Source organism: Hemitrygon akajei, chromosome 6, assembly GCF_048418815.1.
Source record: "Hemitrygon akajei chromosome 6, sHemAka1.3, whole genome shotgun sequence".
NCBI lineage: Eukaryota > Metazoa > Chordata > Chondrichthyes > Myliobatiformes > Dasyatidae > Hemitrygon > Hemitrygon akajei.
The window spans coordinates 114,043,953-114,062,389 of record NC_133129.1 but is presented as its reverse complement, the minus strand read 5'-3'; the positions used below and the strand labels follow the sequence as shown (position 1 = coordinate 114,062,389).

Sequence of the window (18,437 nt, the reverse complement as noted above, 5' to 3'; positions counted from 1 at the left end):
CCCAAATATGCCTCAAATTCACCAGCCTTGTTAGAAATCCTGGATACTTGATAAAAAGTTTTCATTATTATCTTCCCAATCGACCCACACAAGATGCTGGAGGAAATCAGCAGGTCAGACAGCAACCATGGAAGTGAACAAGCAGTCAATGTTTTGGGCCAATAACCACCTTTGGGACTCATTATCTTCCCAATGCTTCCTCTGCTCTGTCCCTAACTGGAAGAATCCTCTTAAATTTATACGTACCATCCCTTTCTGATCTGATACACACTAGTTATTAGGCACTTGGCTCACATGCACTAACATTTTGTCCTTTAACTTACTAAGGTTCATCCTGCCAGAACCCTTGGCCCATCTATTCAACTTGAAGCCTATCTGCAGCTCTACTGATTGGACTTACAAGCCTCAGAGTGATTACAGTGAAGTTCATTCCCAGTTCTGGTGTATTGCCCTCTTGCTTTAGACCCACTCCCCCCGAGAAAAAAAGGTAGATAACATTTTTGAAAGGTCAGGGAGAGTGAGGAAGTGACGGGGACAAGGAGTTGAGTGCAGGATAGATCAGACACAGGTCCGAATGGCCTTCTCCTGCACCCGCTTTCTTGTATTTATCAGCCAAGGTAAAGAATATAAAGTCAGAACGATTTCACTGGAACTGTATACAGCACTAGTTCAGCCACAGCTTGAGTACTAAGCGCTTCACTGGTCACCATGTTCTAGGGAAGAGTATTCCACTGGAGGAGGTGCGGAGATTAACGAGGATGTTGCCAGAATCGAATAAATAAAGCTACAATCCTTGGGAAGGTGTAGAGGGATATGGACAAATGGGACTATTTCAAATAACAGCATGGACAAGTTGGGCCAAAGGGCCTGTTTCCAAGCTGTGTACTTCCATGATCTCCATTGAATTGTTGGGAATGAGAAAACTAACAAAGATTTGAGAAGGGAGAATGACACCCTACTATCCCTGTGAAAAGAACATAGGGGGAAAACTGACCAGTAGAGAAGTAATGACAGTATCAAACTGAAACAAAAGATTTTCAGTGTAACCACATGGAAAGGAGGTGGTAGAACCATTTATTTCTTGTGTTGTGATGCACAGACTGGAGCACACAACAATGAAAAGGGAAGACCACCTGTTGTGACACAATGTTCATTCTACAGCCGATCCACATTTCAGTCAGTACAGTACTACAGCAAGAACAGCTTCCCTCTCCCCACACACACCCCAGAATAAAAAATGATCTCAGTGATCAGAAGAGGCATGCTTGCCAAGTGCAACCTCTCCGTAGAAGCAAATGTTAAGGTGGTTTATGCAAAACATGTTTCTGAGCAGTGGGGCTGGACTAAACTACAAGTGAGATGAACCAATTCAAAGGTGTGGAGGCGACCTGGATTCTGGGCCAAGGCTCGATCGGCTCCTGATTATTCTTCAGCCTTTGCTAGTGGTCAGTACTACCACCTCCTCCACCCTACAAACAAGAGCATACACAGCATCAGCGGTCAGACTTCATGGACAGAACCACCGCTGGTTTCATCTCCCATTCTCTACCACCTAAACCATATAGCCTCCTTGAATCGTTACTAATAATCTAACTGGCTGCTTCATCTGTTTATTTTATTTTAGAGATAGAGTTGTAGATTATTACAGCACAGAAACAGGTCTATTAGCCAAACTAGCCCATGCTAACCAAGATTTCCATCTGAACTCATCCCATTTCCCCATCTTTGGCCCATATACTTTTCAACCTCTTCTAGGCATGTACTTAAACAGAGGTGGTGCAAATGCCTATCTGTTCATCCCTCCCTTTCCCCCCTCCCATCCATCCACTGAATCTTACCTCTGACAACACACGCCACTGGGACTCCTACGGCACTGTGGGAAAAGAGAACAGGGCTCTGGTTAATGTTTAGGGTTCAGATTGTTAAGATAGGGAAGAAGAGGATAGGGATCCTAGTGAAGGCTGCATCTACTAGTTTGGTTCTATTCCCATTTCTTCCTCAGTGAACACACAGTCCTTGTTTAATTGATCTCCTTTTATCTTATTCCCTGTTGTAATTTTTTTATACAGGACCCACATCTGATCTTTTCAGTTTGACATACTCACAATGCCAGTTTGCTCTCATTCTCTCTTCCCATCCTTTCCTGACATATGACCAAGCCTTAGGCTCATACTACACCTGCCGATTTTATAAGCCTCTTCCTTAGAGGTAAATATTGCCTTTAGCTTCTCCTGTTAGGTATGGATAGACCATATCTAAGATTTTGTACTTTATTTTTGCAATGCATTTAATTTATATACAATTCCTTTAAATCTCACCATTGCCTGTGGTTTCCCAAACAACAAACACCGCTACCAACATTAGAGTCAAAGTGTTACAGCATAGAAACAGGCCCTTTGACTCACTTTGACCAACTTTCTGCCAACCACAAACCACACATTTACTCAAATTACTAACTCATTTTATTGTCTTCACAATCCCACCAATTTCCCCCTTTATTCTGTTTGCCTCCAGCTAGTCAGTCAATCTTCTACCTCTGCTGGTATCTTTCCTCTAATACCATGTGCTCCTGTTAAGCAGCCTTATGCGTGATACCTTGTCAAAGGCCTTCTGAAAATCCAAGTAAGCAACATCCACTAATTCCCCTGTGACTGCACTGATTGTTATAGAAAAATAGAGGGGTATGGCTAACCAGAGGTAATTTCTAAAGTGAGTACATGGTCGGCACAGCATCGTGGGCCGTAGGGCCTGTATTATGCTGTAGGTTTTCTATGTTTCTATGTTATTTCCTCAAAAAATTCCAACAGATTTGTCACACAAGATTTCACCTTAAGGAAGGCATGCTGACTTTGACCCACTTTATCATGTGCCTCCAAGTACCCCAAAACTTTATTCTTAGCAACAGACTCCAACGTCTTCCGAACCACTGAAGTCAGGTTAACTGAGCTATAATGTCCTTCCTTCTGCCTCCCGTCCTTCAACAGTGGAGTGACATTTGCAATTTTCCAGAGCTTTGCTTCCTCACTGAAATCTAATCATTGTCCACATCAGAACAAATGACTTGGGTAAGGGCAGGGTGTCAGTTCTGCAAGACAAATTTAAAGAGCTAGGTGGGAAGCTCAGGGACAGAGGTGGTTTCCTTGGAAGTTTTGTCTGTGCCATACACAAGTCCAGGTGAGATGGAGGAGATTAGAAGATTTAATGTGTGGCTCAAATCATGCTGTAGGTTAAAGGGGCAGAAGTTTATGGGACATTGGGTTTCTTTTGGGGCAGATGGAACCTGTACTGCCAGGACATCTTGCACTTGAAGCAGAGGGGCACTAATGTACTGGGCAGGCATATGCTTCAGTTAGTTGAGATCTGTTTAAGCTAGGGAATGAGGGGACGGGGAACTTAGAACAGGGCAGCTTATCTGTTTAAACACCATAGTGGAGAATAACATATTAGAACATAAACCAATCATAAGCTTCAAGAATATAAAAATAGGTTGGAGTAGGATGTAAAACATCAGTAATAGATGAAGGATGGCCTGTAAACATGCAAGCGGTATTAAGAATAAAATAAACGAACTGGAATTTTACGCAAGTGTGATATGTATAAGTATGATATAATAGTGATAACTGAGACCAGGCTGACCGTGAAGGATGATGAATATAATGTTAAAGGATATACTTTACTTAGGAAAGATGGGCAAGATCGTAAAGCTGGAGGTGTACCCAGTACACCTTTTCTCCAAGGTGGAAAAATTTAAACACAAAGCTGCTTATGATAGAGAATGAGTGGAGACTTGGTAAAGATATCTGGGTGAGAATTGAAAGGAATAACATTGGGTGTATATTTATAGACCCCCTAATGCGGACAGTGATTTTAACAAACAACTCTATCGGAATATTAGAAAAGCAAGCTCTGAGGGTGATGTTATAGTTATGGGTGACTTTAATTTTCCAAATATTGAGTGGGAGATCCCAGTGACTAATGGATTACAAGAAAGTGAATGATTGTTTTGTTTTGACGCAGTATGTAAATACACCAAGAGGGGAAGCCTGTCTAGGTTTGACATTCTGGAACAATCGGGATAGAATTTTGAGTACGGAAATTGTTGAGCCTTTAGGAACAAATGATCATTACATTGTTAGTCTCAAAGATTTTTTGGGAGAATATATCATTAAAAAGCACAGCCATTAAAGTGAATTCCAAAAAGGCAAACTTTGAGCAGATATGGCAAAGGCTTCAGAAGGTAAACTGGAAAGAACTGCTTGACATTGAGCCAGTTAAGGAACAATGGAGTTGACTTAAAGAGGTAATACATGCAGTGCAGGAAATGTTCATACCCAAGGTCAAGAGAAGCAATGAAAACAATAGCTCAACTACATGGATGAATAATTTTTTTTAAAACTAAAGACAGCTATGTAAGGCATATAGGAAAAATACTCATGATGTTAACTGTGGGGGATGTGAAAATATGAGAGCCATAGTCAAGAGAGAAAATCAGATTGCCAAAAGGTGGGTTGAGAAGGATATTGCTGATAATGCTAAGAATGACACCAAGGGATTTCTTTCAATACTTTAGAAGTAAAAGAAAAGTCAAGTAGGAAGTTAAAAGTATTAAGAATAATAATGGGGTGTTAAGTTATGCAGAGAAGGACGTAGTGTTGTCGAGCATCACTAGATGTTCAAAATGGTTGGACACCTCTTATCCCACGCTTCCTTTCCATGGTCATTCACCTGTCTCTTTCTTTCTTACCCTTGTTTTTTTTTCCATCTCCTTCAGCATTACACATTGTGCTTTTGGTGTGATCTTTGCAGGACACCGATTCCTAGGGAGAGCAGCAATAGGATTGAATTTCCTCCATTTGAAGACAATTTCTCTTACTGTGGACTGATGAGCACTCAGGTCTTTAGAAATGCTTTTGTAGCATTTTCCAACTCCAGGCACCTTCACAGTTCTTCTTCCAAGGTTCTCTAAAAGTTCTTTCAATTGAGGCAGGGTGCACATAAACAGATCTTTCTTAAGATCTGTTTGCGTCTTTTTTATAGGGCAAGGCATCTAGACAACCCATACCTCCAATCTCATCTCCAAATAGCCTTTGTAGAAGGCAAAATCCCAGAGGTTCACATTTTTTTGAACCTAGACTGTGATTGTTTAAATGGTGTACTCAGTAATACGAGAAGTATAATTGCTTGTGTGATTATTTTAGACAGATTCTGTTTGTCTATTATTGTGACTTAAATGAAGATCAGACCAGATTTTATGAGTATTTAATGCAGAAAACTAGGTAACTGCAAAGGGTTCACAAACTTTTTCTTGAAACTGTATCTGTCCTGTGCCTTCCAAATTACTCCAGGAAACCCCAGCTATTGCTGCTCTGCCATCATCCCTGATGGTATCCCTTTCCAGTCAACTTTGACCAGCTCCTCTCTTATGTCTCTGTAGTTCCCTTTACTCCACTGGTACATCTGGCTTTACCTTCCCACTCTCAAACTGTAGGGTGAATTACGTAATAATCATTGGCTCCTAAAAGCTCCTCTACCTTAAGCTCCCTAATCAAATCTGGTTCATTACACAATACTCAATCCAGGTGCCTTTCCCCTAGTGGGCTCAACCACAAGCTGCTCTAAAAACTACTTAGTAGCCATTCTACAAATTTCCTCTCTTGGGATCTAGCACCACCCTGATTTTCCCAAATGACCTCCATATTGAAATCCCTATGACTATCGTATCATTATCCTTTTTACATGCCTTTTATATTTCCCATTGTTATTTATATCCCTCATCCTGGCTACTGTTCAAGGACCTATATGTAACTCCCATCAGCTTCTGAACTCTACCCATGAGGATGCTACATCTTCTGATCCTATGTCACCTCTTTCTAAGGACATGTTTTAATTGTTTTTACCAACAGAGCCACTGCACACCTGCCTGTGCTTTTGATACAAGGGTGTCCCTGGATGTTACGTTCCCATGATAATTTTTCATCCATGATTCAGTAATGCCTGCAATGTCATACCTGCCATTCTCTAACTGTGCTACAAGCTATTCTGTATATACGTGCATTCAAATATAACACCTTCCATCCTGCATGTATCACCCTTTTTGATTTTTCCCCCATGTTACACTTCAACTCATCCCACTGACTGCAATTTTGCCCTATCATCTACTTGTCCTTCCTCACACTCTCACTACACACTGCATTGACTTGTATACCAACTGCCCTATCCTCAAACCTATCACTTTGGTTCCCATTCCCCTGTCAAATTAGTTTAATCTCCTCCAAACAGCTCTGGCAAACCTCTCTTCAAGGATATTGGCTTTCTTCAGTTTTGGATGTAACCTGTCCTTTTTGTACAGGTCGTACCTTCCCCAAAAGGGATCCAGAAATCTGAAAACTGCCCCCTGCCACAGTTCCTCAGCTACATTGTACATAAGAGAATCTAAATGATCTTTTCCGTACTTGGTTCCTCAGCACTTTAGTGTTGGAAACCATTTTGTACACATTTGTCACTTTCATTTTTACTGCTAAGATGGTATGTCCAGCCTACGTGTAGATGGAAGTTCTGAATGATTTCTGTTTAACACCGTATCTTAAATTTCCTGATTTATGCTGTGTGCAATATTATGCTGGTCATCTGGAATAACACTAAGTATCCTTGTTGTCTGCCCTTTCTAATATTTTTCCATAGTTAGTTCTCAGTTCCAGTCACCCTTCAGCCAAACATCTCTGTAATTAAACTTAGTAGCCACTTTATTAGTGTATGTTCTTGGTCTTCTGCTGCTGTGCCCCTTCCACTTCAAGGTCCAACATGTCCATCCAGAGATGCCGTACTGCACACTACTGTTGTCTTGCTTGTTTATTTGAGGTACTGCTGCTCTCCAGTCTGCTCACAGAACTGCCGCTCACTGGATGGTTTTTGTTTGTTTTTGCACCATTCTCTGTAAACTCCAGAGATTTATGTATGACAGTCCCAGGAGTCCAGTAGTTTCTTAGATACTCAAACTACCCCAGTTGACATCAAACTAATCATCCCATGGTCAAAGTCACTTGCATCACATTTCTTCCCCATTCTGATGTTTGGTCTGAACAACAACTGAACCTTTTGACCATGTCTGCATGCTTTTATGCATTGAAATGCTGATTGGCTGATTAGATATTTGCATTCACGAGCAATAAAGTGGCCACTGGTTGTAGATCGTGTTTCCATACTTGGTCGCCGTTTAGATCTTTACCTTTATTTCTGCAGTACATATATCTCACCTATTTTTCCAACTTCCTGCCGCTTTGTTTTTCTCATTGAATCTTCCAAGGTTCAGAGAGAAAGCCCCACCTACCAAATTAGATTAAACTCCCCAAAAACCATAAGACCATAAGATATAGGAGCAGAAGTAGGCCATTCAGCCCATTGAGTCGGCTCTGCCATCCAATCATGGGCTGATCCAATTCTTCCAGTCATCCCTATTCCCCTGCTTTCACCCCATACCTTATAAGACCATAAGACATAGGAGCAGAAAACAAAACAAAAAAATCCCACAGTTGTGTGAAATGTGATTGAAAAAAATAGGTGTGGCTTTCTTAGAAGCATAGAAAACCTACAGCACAATACAGGCCCTTGACCCACAATGCTGTGCCGAACATGTACTTATTTTAGAAATTACCTCGGGTTCCCCATAGCCCCCTATTTTTCTAAGCCCTATGTATCTATCATATCCACCTCCACCACCGTTGCCAGCAGCCTATTCCACGCACTAACCACTCTCTGAGTAAAAACTTACCCCTGACATCTCCTCTGTATCTACTCCCCAGCACCTTAAAACTGTGTCCTCTCATGTTAACCATTTCAGCACTGGGAAAAAGCCTCTTGACTATCCACACGATCAATGCCTCTCATCATCTTCAACTGAGAAGGTGGAAGGCTCAAATAATGGAAAGAAAATAGAGGATGAAGCTTTCTTGAAACAGCAGAGACAAATGTCAGTATAAAGTGGTTGAAATTAGGTAGTAAATATTAATATTATTTATAGAATGTAAGTGTTGCACACCTACTGGGGTTCCATGACAGTCCTGGGGGCAGTCAACTGAATGAGAAGGGGATAATGATCCTAAGATAAATATCTTTGGGTCAAGAGGAGGGAGATGTTGGCCAGAAGAAACTACAGCATGTAATTAGTGGATTTGACAGATCAAGGACAGGGGAATCAGACAAACCAGCTGTCTTTGTTACCCCCCATTTTGTGGACTCTGAACTGATACTTGTTCTGGGACAATCTAATCAGAGCAAGGAGCTCCAGGTAATGACCTGCTAAACCTGGGACCATTCTCAGATGAGTAGCTAGTTATTATGTAAGATGCCAGACCTACCAAAGAAACAATCTGTAATCTCGTTAGACTCTGACTGGGTCACGTCATAAATGGTTTGGACCAGTCAGAGTTGAAAGACACAGATACACAAGGCTGGGTGGGCAGAACCATGATGCAATGTTGGTTGTAGCCCTGGACAAGAACCAGAAAGAAGGTGATCCAGATAGGTCAGGTGACTTTGAGCCAATGGGATGGAGATCCATGAGTTTAATTGATAAAGAACATGGAGAGAGTAGGGCTGATAAGTCTTCAGAAACCGGAGACCAACTATCGCGGATAAGGAGGACCCCACGGATGTGTGGAGATCAGGACCACGAGGAACGCCTGGCTAGCGCAGGCTCCTTTCCCGGGTAATAGCTTGTCTCTTCATAGACAGTTCGTGGAGGGTCAGGGATTCTAGTAGGGTGCACACAGGGAAGTAGCTTGTGAAGCCATGTAGGTGGTAGAATGGGTACAAGTAAAACACACAAGGAATATACTAGAAATTTTGGGAACCAAGGGTCCAAATGAGAATGAGAAACATTGTTTATTGCTATTATAAAGGACTGGAGAAAATAATGGTGTTAGCAATGCCAAATCAGTTAGACCAAATGCCCTGTATTTCAGGGAATTTAAGATCCACTGAAATTGTGGATGCATTAGGGGTGATCTTCCAGTATTCCCAAAATTCAAGAAACATCCCACTGGACTTGAAATTGATGAATATTATCCAGCTGTTCAGTAGGAGAGAAAGAACTTAAACATCTGTGAATCAGCCATGAGAGATGCTCTGAACTGTTATTAAAGGTATGGTAAGTGAACACTGAAAATGTGCTGAGATTCAGCAAATCACTATAGTTGAGAGGGGTAATCGTGTTTTAGAAGGTTGGTGTGATGAATGCAATGTAACAGTATTTTCAGAGACATTTCATAAAGTGCTTTGAAAGAGATAGTTACACAAACTGAAAGTTTCTGAAGCTGGGGTAAGGCAGTGAAGCTTTATTCAATTGAGCCTTAGCAGCAGGAGTTATTCAATGGGGGGGGGGGCACAATGGGAGGGGCCTGTTTTCAGAGGGTTTCAGAAAAATAAGAAATGATTTGGGCAAGTCTGACGTTCTGAAGAGGATAGAGGGGAGATCTGAGTGTTGTATTTCTCCATTGGAACTTAGTTAATCTATGTCAAGTTGAGAATGCTTAACTTGAATGTGAAGAAGATGCTGATTGGGGAAGCACAGGATCATGTACTATCATCATCATCATCATCATCATCATGAAAGGCCATGCAAGTTCCAGAGAACAAATACAGGCATGCATGGGACTTTACATAAAGAGGGTAATGGGGGGGTGGTGTAGTACTGAGGGAGCGTCACACTGTGGGAGGAGTTGTTCTGAGGGAGAGTCACACTGTGGGAGGGGTGATACTGAGGGAGAGTCACACTGGGAGGGGTGGTACTGAGGGAGTGTCACACTGGGAGGGGTGATACTGAGGGAGTGTCACACTGTGGGAGGAGTGGTACTGAGGGAGAGTCACACTGGGAGGAGTGGTACTGAGGGAGAGTCACACTGTGGGAGGAGTGGTACTGAGGGAGTGTCACAGTGTGGGAGGGGTGGTACTGAGGGAGCATCACACTGTGGGAGGAGTTGTTCTGAGGGAGTGTCACAGTGTGGGAAGTGTGGTACTGAGGGAGAGTCACACTGTGGGAGGAGTGGTACTGAGGGAGAGTCACACTGTGGGAGGAGTGGTACTGAGGGAGCATCACACTGTGGGAGGAGTGGTACTGAGGGAAAGTCACACTGTGGGAGGAGTTGTTCTGAGGGAGTGTCACAGTGTGGGAAGTGTGGTACTGAGGGAGAGTCACACTGTGGGAGGAGTGGTACTGAGGGAGAGTCACACTGTGGGAGGAGTGGTACTGAGGGAGGGTCACACTGTGGGAGGAGTGGTACTGAGGGAGAGTCACACTGTGGGAGGAGTGGTACTGAGGGAGTGTCACAGTGTGGGAGGGGTGGTACTGAGGGAGAGTCACACTGTGGGAGGAGTGGTACTGAGGGAGTGTCACAGTGTGGGAGGGGTGGTACTGAGGGAGTGTCACACTGTGGGAGGAGTGGTACTGAGGGAGTGTCACAGTGTGGGAGGGGTGGTACTGAGGGAGTGTCATAGTGTGGGAGGGGTGGTACTGAGGGAGAGTCACACTGTGGGAGGAGTGGTACTGAGGGAGTGTCACAGTGTGGGAGGGGTGGTACTGAGGGAGAGTCACAGTGTGGGAAGGGTGGTACTGAGGGAGAGTCACACTGTGGGAGGAGTGGTACTGAGGGAGTGTCACAGTGTGGGAGGGGTGGTACTGAGGGAGTGTCACAGTGTGGGAGGGGTGGTACTGAGGGAGAGTCACAGTGTGGGAAGGGTGGTACTGAGGGAGAGTCACACTGTGGGAGGAGTGGTACTGAGGGAGTGTCACAGTGTGGGAGGGGTGGTACTGAGGGAGAGTCACAGTGTGGGAAGGGTGGTACTGAGGGAGAGTCACACTGGGAGGAGTGGTACTGAGGGAGAGTCACACTGTGGGAGGAGTGGTACTGAGGGAGTGTCACAGTGTGGGAAGTGTGGTACTGAGGGAGGGTCACACTGTGGGAGGAGTGGTACTGAGGGAGTGTCACAGTGTGGGAGGGGTGGTACTGAGGGAGAGTCACACTGTGGGAGGAGTGGTACTGAGGGAGTGTCACAGTGTGGGAGGGGTGGTACTGAGGGAGAGTCACAGTGTGGGAAGGGTGGTACTGAGGGAGCATCACACTGTGGGAGGAGTTGTTCTGAGGGAGTGTCACACTGTGGGAGGGGTGGTACTGAGGGAGTGTCACACTGGGAGGGGTGGTACTGAGGGAGTGTCACACTGGGAGGGGTGATACTGAGGGAGTGTCACACTGTGGAAGGAGTGGTACTGAGGGAGTGTCAGTGTGGGAAGGGTGGTACTGAGGGAGTGTCACTGTGGAGGGGTAGTACGGAGAGAGTGTCACACTGTGGAGGGGGTTTAGTACTGAGGGAGAGTCACACTGTGGGAGGGGTGGTATAAAGGAGTGTCACACTGGGAGGGAGCAATACTGAGTAAGTACTGTCAGTGGGATTTGTGCAGAGAAAGTAATGCTCATTAAATGTACATTTGACGGATGAGTACAACACCAGCAAAGTGATCACCCCGTTCTTATTTCTGAGTTCTACTAGTGGCCTCATTTGAAGAATCTTCCAGGGCATCCTCCCTGAGTATTGCAGTGATGTTCCTCCCTGAGTATTGCAGTGATGTTCCTCCCTGATCAATCCTGCAATACCCCATGCTCTTTCATCTTTTTTATCACTTTTGAAACTTCCACACAATAGCCCATCAGGCTGCCACCTCTTCCTCTCAGCAACAATTGTAACTGCAATATTGCATACTGACCAATGCTCTGAGCACCAGTCCTAGTTGCCAGCTAATTGCAGTACTGTAAAATGGATTTTGTTCAGCCAAGTCTCCCACTGTCTCCTCGGGTTCAGAGGGTCTCCCAGCCATTTGTACCCTGACCACTCAGCTGACAGTAACGGGGGGAGGTGGTGGGCAGCGGATTGTCCCGCCGAGCTTGCTCTGCACAAATTAACTGCATTACCATGGACTATGCTAGCTGCTGGAGAGCTGGGACATCTGGAGCCCCTGAGAGGCCCGCATATACATGGGTGCTTTTCTGCCATGAGTGCACCGACGGACCTGTGCCTGGCCCTGCTGGTGAGTGTATTCCTACCTCGGACCTCCAGTCTGCATTCACTCTCTGCCTCCCCGAGGTTGTTGATGGCCTTGCAGCAGTAGGTCCCAGCATCGAAGAGACACGGCTTCCGGATCTCCAGCGTCAGCACCCCGTGGTTACAGAACGTCCTGTAGCGGGCATCAGTCGACAGGTCCAGCTGGTTCTTATACCACGTCACCTTGGGCTTGGAGTTGCAGAAGGGAGAAGAAGAATGCGAAAATGTGAAGGAACTGAAGAAGAGGAGAAAGGAGAGAAGGATGAAAAACAGCGAGAGAGAGGGAGTGAGAAAGATGGAAAGGAGGTGAGAGAGTGAAAGAGCAGGGAGAGAGGTGAAGAGGAAGTGAGGGGGAGCGAGAGGGACAGAGGGGGAGAGTTGGAGTGAGAGAGGGGAATGACATAGGGAAGGGGGAGAGAGGGAGTGAAGGGCAGGGACAGGAAGTGAAAGGGGGAGAGAAACAGAGTAAAAGAGGGGAGAGAGATAAAAAGGATTGAGAGGGGTAGGAGAGAGTGAGGGGGAGAAAGACATGGAGAGGGGAGAGACAGAGAGGGAGTGGGAGAGAAATGGAGTGAGGGGCAGAGAGAGAAAGAGAGAGCATATCTAGATAGCAGTGATAGGATTGGGCCGAGCCAGCATGGAATTACCAAGGGCAAATCATGCTTGAGTAATCTATTGGAGTTTTTCGAGGATGTAACCAGGAAGTTAGACAAGGGAGATCCATTGGATGTAGTGTACCTTGATTTTCAGAAGGCATTTGATAAGGTCCCACATAGGAGATTGGTGGGTAAAATCAGAGCTCATGGCATTGGGGGGAAGATATTGACATGGATAGAAAACTGGTTGGCAGATAGAAAGCAAAGGGTAACGGTGAAGGGGTGTTTCTCGGAATGGCAGGTGGTGACTAGTGGGGTGCCACAGGGCTCAGTATTGGGACCACAGCTGTTTACGATTTACATCAACGATTGAGATGAAGGCATTGAGAATAACATCAGCAAGTTTGCTGATGATACTAAACTGGGTGGCAGTGTGACGTGATGAGGATGTTAGGAGAATTCAGGGTGACTTGGATAGGCTGGGTGAGTGGGCAGGTACTAGGCAGATGACGTTTAATGTGAATAAGTGTGAGGTTATCCACTTTGGGAGTAAGAACAGGAAGGCAGATTATTATCTGAACGGTGTAGAGTTAGGTAAGGGAGTAATACAAAGAGATCTAGGAGTCCTTGTTCATCAGTCACTGAAGGTGAATGAGCAAGTGTAGCAGGCAGTGAAGAAGGCTAATGCAATGTTGGCCTTTATTACAAAGGGAATTGAGTACAAGAGCAAGGAAATCCTTTTGCATTTGTACAGGGCCCTGGTGAGACCACACCTGGAGTATTGTGTACAGTTTTGGTCTCCAGCGTTAAGGAAGGACATCCTGGCTGTAGAGGGAGTGCAGCGTAGATTCACAAGGTTAATTCCTGGTATGTCCGGACTGTCTTACGCAGAGAGGTTAGAGAGACTGGGCTTGTACACGCTGGAATTAAGTAGATTGAGAGGGAATATCTGATTGCAACATATAAGATTATTAAGGGATTGGACAAGATAGAGGCAGTAAATATGTTCCAGATGCTGAGAGAGTCCAGTACCAGAGGGCATGGTTTGAGAATAAGGGGTAGGTCATTTAGGACAGAGTTAAGGAAAAACTTCTTCTCCCAGAGAGTTGTGGGGGTGTGGAATGCACTGCCTCAGAAGGCAGTGGAGGCCAATTCTCTGGATGCTTTCAAGAAGGAGCTAGATAGGTATCTTATGAATAGGGGAATCAAGGGATATGGGGACAAGGCAGGAACCGGGTATTGATAGTAGATGATCAGCCATGATCTCAGAATGGCAGTGCAGGCTCAAAGGGCCGAATGGTCTACTTCTGCACCTATTGTCTATTAAGAGAGACATAGTGAGGGAGGGGCAGAGAGGGAGTAAAGGGGTGGGAGAGAGAGAGATGAGGGAGAGAGGGTTTAATTCACTGGCCACAGTGAGACTCCAGGCACTCTGTGTCCGGGTCATCTAGTACCTTGGGGGTGCCGCGAAGGGCACAGCTGAGGGTGGCATTGTACCCACAGATGACGGAGCGATTAACAAGTGGGCGGGTGAACTTGGGCGGCTCACTGAAGTCATGTTGCTTGTAGCTGGGTGGCTTGTAGTCTGTCCCTGCCAGAGATAGCGGAAAGAAACCTGGTTAGAATCTGGCAGAGCTGGTGTCTCCCTCAGCTGGGTAACCTCCACAATCCAAATCTTGATCTGGAGTGGAGGGGAGCTGGATCACCCTCTGTAGCAAGCCTCACCTTTCCAACCCATGGGACACTTTATAAGGCAATTCCCATTACTCGTGTTTAAAGGGAACATCTTCACAGAGGGAGGTGTCAGGCTGGAATGAACAGTGCTAAATGTTGATTCAACTGTAACATGGAAGAAAGGTTTGGAAAGGTACATGGATGAGAGGGGTATGGAGGGATATGGTCCAGGTGAAATAGATGGGACTAGGTAGAAGACCAGGCCAGTATGGACTAAATGGGCTGAAGAACCTGTTTCTCTACAGCTGTATTCTATGATTCTGACATGGGAATTTACATTCATGGTGAAGACTGGGGTGGAATGCATTATGTCTGATTGTTGGGTTCAGTCCAGTCCCTTGCCCAATCCTGCCTCTAACCTTGTTTAACACAGAACTCTGGGCCCCAGCCCTTACAATGTTTGATGAAAGGCGATTAAATCTGCTTTTCTCTCCACAGATGCTGCCTGACTAACTGATTCCATGTTTCAGATTTCCAGCATCTTCAGCATTGTGCGATACCCGTGGTTGGGATGGAAGGAGGACTGGTCACAAAACAGAAATTATTTAAATGCGGGGCAGCGGACAGCTAGAACTGATGATCTTTGAGCATTGATCATCATGGGGAACACAGTATCATTGTGATCACAGCTATCAGTGAAAGAAGAGCAAGGCTGGCAGCTCAGCGAACCAGAGTGTAAAGTTTTAGATGTTATAAAGGGAAGGTAAAAGAGCAAACAGCATCGCAAAATTGATTGGGACAAACATCAGTTCAGTAATCAAGGTCTGCTCATGAAATAAGTGAAATTTAGAAAGAAAGTGATTTTACGACAGGTACTAAATAACCAGTGGGAGATAAAGGAGCAGCTACGCAGACTAAACTAGAGGGTCTGAGGTTGGCCTTGCTGGATCGTTATTCTTGGAGTACAGTACAGGAGAATGAGGGGTATCCTCACAGAATCATCAGCAGTATGAATAGGATGGACAGTTATAGTTTCTTCCCGAGGGCCGAAGAGTGCAAAACAAGTGGACACAGGTAAAAGATAAAAAGGGAGAGATTTAAAAGAGACATAGAACATAGAATAGTACAGCACAGTACAGGCCCTTCAGCCCACAATGTTGTGCCGACCCTTAAACCCTGTCTCCCACATAACTTAAATTCCTCCATATACCTGTCTAGTAGACTAGACCCGAGAGATTACTTTGTTACACAGAAGGATAGTAGACACCCTTACTGAGGGGCCAAGGAAGTGTCGATACGATTACAACATTTAAACTGCAGAGAGGGGCCAGGGAAGGGTCGAGCTGGGTTCACTTACAACATTTGACCTACAATGAGAAGCCGGGTAAGGGTCGAGCTGAGTTCAGTTACAACATTAAACCTTCAATGAGGGGTCGGGGAAGGTTCGAACTGCGTTCAGTTACAACATTTAACCTGCAATGATGTGCCGGGGAAGGGTCGAGCTGGTTTCAGTCACAACATTTAACCTGCAATGAGGGGCCGGGGAAGGGTCGAGCTGGGTTCAATTACAACATTTAATCTGCAATGAGGGGCCGGGGAAGGGTCGAGCTGGGATCAGTTAGAACATTAAACCTGCAATGAGGGGCCGGGGAAGGGTCGAGCTGGGTTCAGTTACCACATTTAACCTGCAATGAGGTGCCGGGGAAGGGTCGAGCTGGGTTCACTTACAACATTTAATCTGCAATGAGGGGCCGGGGAAGGGTCGAGCTGGGTTTAGTTACAACATTAAACCTGCAATGAGGGGCTGGGGAAGGGTCGAGCTGGGTTCAGTTACAACATTAAACCTGCAATGAGGGGCCGGGGAAGGGTCGAGCTGGGTTCAGTTACCACATTTAACCTGCAATGAGGGACCGGGGAAGGGTCGATCTGGGTTCAATTACAACATTTAATCTGCAATGAGGTGCCGGGGAAGGGTCGAGCTGGTTTCAGTTACAACATTTAATCTGCAATGAGGGGCCGGGGAAGGGTCGAGCTGGGATCAGTTACAACATTTAACCTGCAATGAGGGGCCGGGGAAGGGTCGAGCTGGGTTCAGTTACAACATTAAACCTGCAATGAGGGGCCGGGGAAGGGTCGAGCTGGGTTCAGTTACAACATTAAACCTGCAATGAGGGGCCGGGGAAGGGTCGAGCTGGGTTCAGTTACAACATTAAACCTGCAATGAGGGGCCAAGGAAGGGTCGAGCTGGTTTCATTCACAACATTTAACCTGCACTGAGGGGCCGGGGAAGGGTCGAGCTGGGATCAGTTACAACATTAGACCTGCAATGAGGTGCCGAGGAAGGGTCGAGCTGGTTTCAGTTACAACATTTAATCTGCAATGAGGGGCCGGGGAAGGGTCGAGCTGGGTTCAGTTACCACAATTAACCTGGAATGAGGGGCCGGGGAAGGGTCGAGCTGGGTTCAATTACAACAGTTAATCTGCAATGAGGTGCCGGGGAAGGGTCGAGCTGGGATCAGTTACAACATTAAACATGCAATGAGGTGCCGGGGAAGGGTCGAGCTGGTTTCAGTTACAACATTAAACCAGCAATGAGGGGCCAAGGAAGGGTCGAGCTGGTTTCAGTTACAACATTTAACCTGCAATGAGGTGCCGGGGAAGGGTCGAGCTGTTTTCAGTTACAACATTAAACCTGCAATGAGGGGCCAAGGAAGGGTCGAGCTGGTTTCAGTTACAACATTTAACCTGCAATGAGGGGCTGGGGAAGGGTCGAGCTGGGTTCAGTTACAGCATTAAACCTGCAATGAGGGGCCGGGGAAGGGTCGAGCTGGGTTCAATTACAACATTTAATCTGCAATGAGGGGCCGGGGAAGGGTCGAGCTGGGATCAGTTAGAACATTAAACCTGCAATGAGGGGCCGGGGAAGGGTCGAGCTGGGTTTAGTTACAACATTAAACCTGCAATGAGGGGCTGGGGAAGGGTCGAGCTGGGTTCAGTTACAACATTAAACCTGCAATGAGGGGCCGGGGAAGGGTCGAGCTGGTTTCATTCACAACATTTAACCTGCACTGAGGGGCCGGGGAAGGGTCGAGCTAGGATCAGTTACAACATTAGACCTGCAATGAGGTGCCGGGGAAGGGTCGAGCTGGTTTCAGTTACAACATTTAATCTGCAATGAGGGGCCGGGGAAGGGTCGAGCTGGGATCAGTTACAACATTTAACCTGCAATGAGGGGCCGGGGAAGGGTCGAGCTGGGTTCAGTTACAACATTAAACCTGCAATGAGGGGCCGGGGAAGGGTCGAGCTGGGTTCAGTTACAACATTAAACCTGCAATGAGGGGCCGGGGAAGGGTCGAGCTGGGTTCAGTTACAACATTAAACCTGCAATGAGGGGCCAAGGAAGGGTCGAGCTGGTTTCATTCACAACATTTAACCTGCACTGAGGGGCCGGGGAAGGGTCGAGCTGGGATCAGTTACAACATTAGACCTGCAATGAGGTGCCGAGGAAGGGTCGAGCTGGTTTCAGTTACAACATTTAATCTGCAATGAGGGGCCGGGGAAGGGTCGAGCTGGGTTCAGTTACCACAATTAACCTGGAATGAGGGGCCGGGGAAGGGTCGAGCTGGTTTCAGTTACAACATTTAACCTGCAATGAGGGGCTGGGGAAGGGTCGAGCTGGGTTCAGTTACAACATTAAACCTGCAATGAGGGTCCGGGGAAGGGTCGAGCTGGTTTCATTCACAACATTTAACCTGCACTGAGGGGCCGGGGAAGGGTCGAGCTAGGATCAGTTACAACATTAGACCTGCAATGAGGTGCCGGGGAAGGGTCGAGCTGGTTTCAGTTACAACATTTAATCTGCAATGAGGGGCCGGGGAAGGGTCGAGCTGGGATCAGTTACAACATTTAACCTGCAATGAGGGGCCGGGGAAGGGTCGAGCTGGGTTCAGTTACAACATTAAACCTGCAATGAGGGGCCGGGGAAGGGTCGAGCTGGGTTCAGTTACAACATTAAACCTGCAATGAGGGGCCGGGGAAGGGTCGAGCTGGGTTCAGTTACAACATTAAACCTGCAAT

The 18,437-nt window shown here is 46.1% G+C and overlaps 1 protein-coding gene across 1 annotated transcript in view; it reads right to left on the bottom strand.

Moving 5' to 3' along the window:
- Positions 1-1,055: 1,055 nt before the first annotated feature.
- LOC140729835 (myosin-binding protein C, cardiac-type-like) overlaps positions 1,056-18,437 on the bottom strand; it is a gene marked incomplete at its 5' end in the record, with an annotated part of 441,607 nt that continues 424,225 nt past the window's right edge. The window contains 4 exons of the mRNA XM_073050048.1: positions 1,056-1,469; positions 1,839-1,873; positions 12,093-12,279; positions 14,141-14,277. Coding sequence (XP_072906149.1) covers positions 1,866-1,873; positions 12,093-12,279; positions 14,141-14,277 — 332 coding nt within the window. The remainder of the gene's footprint in view (positions 1,470-1,838; positions 1,874-12,092; positions 12,280-14,140; positions 14,278-18,437) is intronic.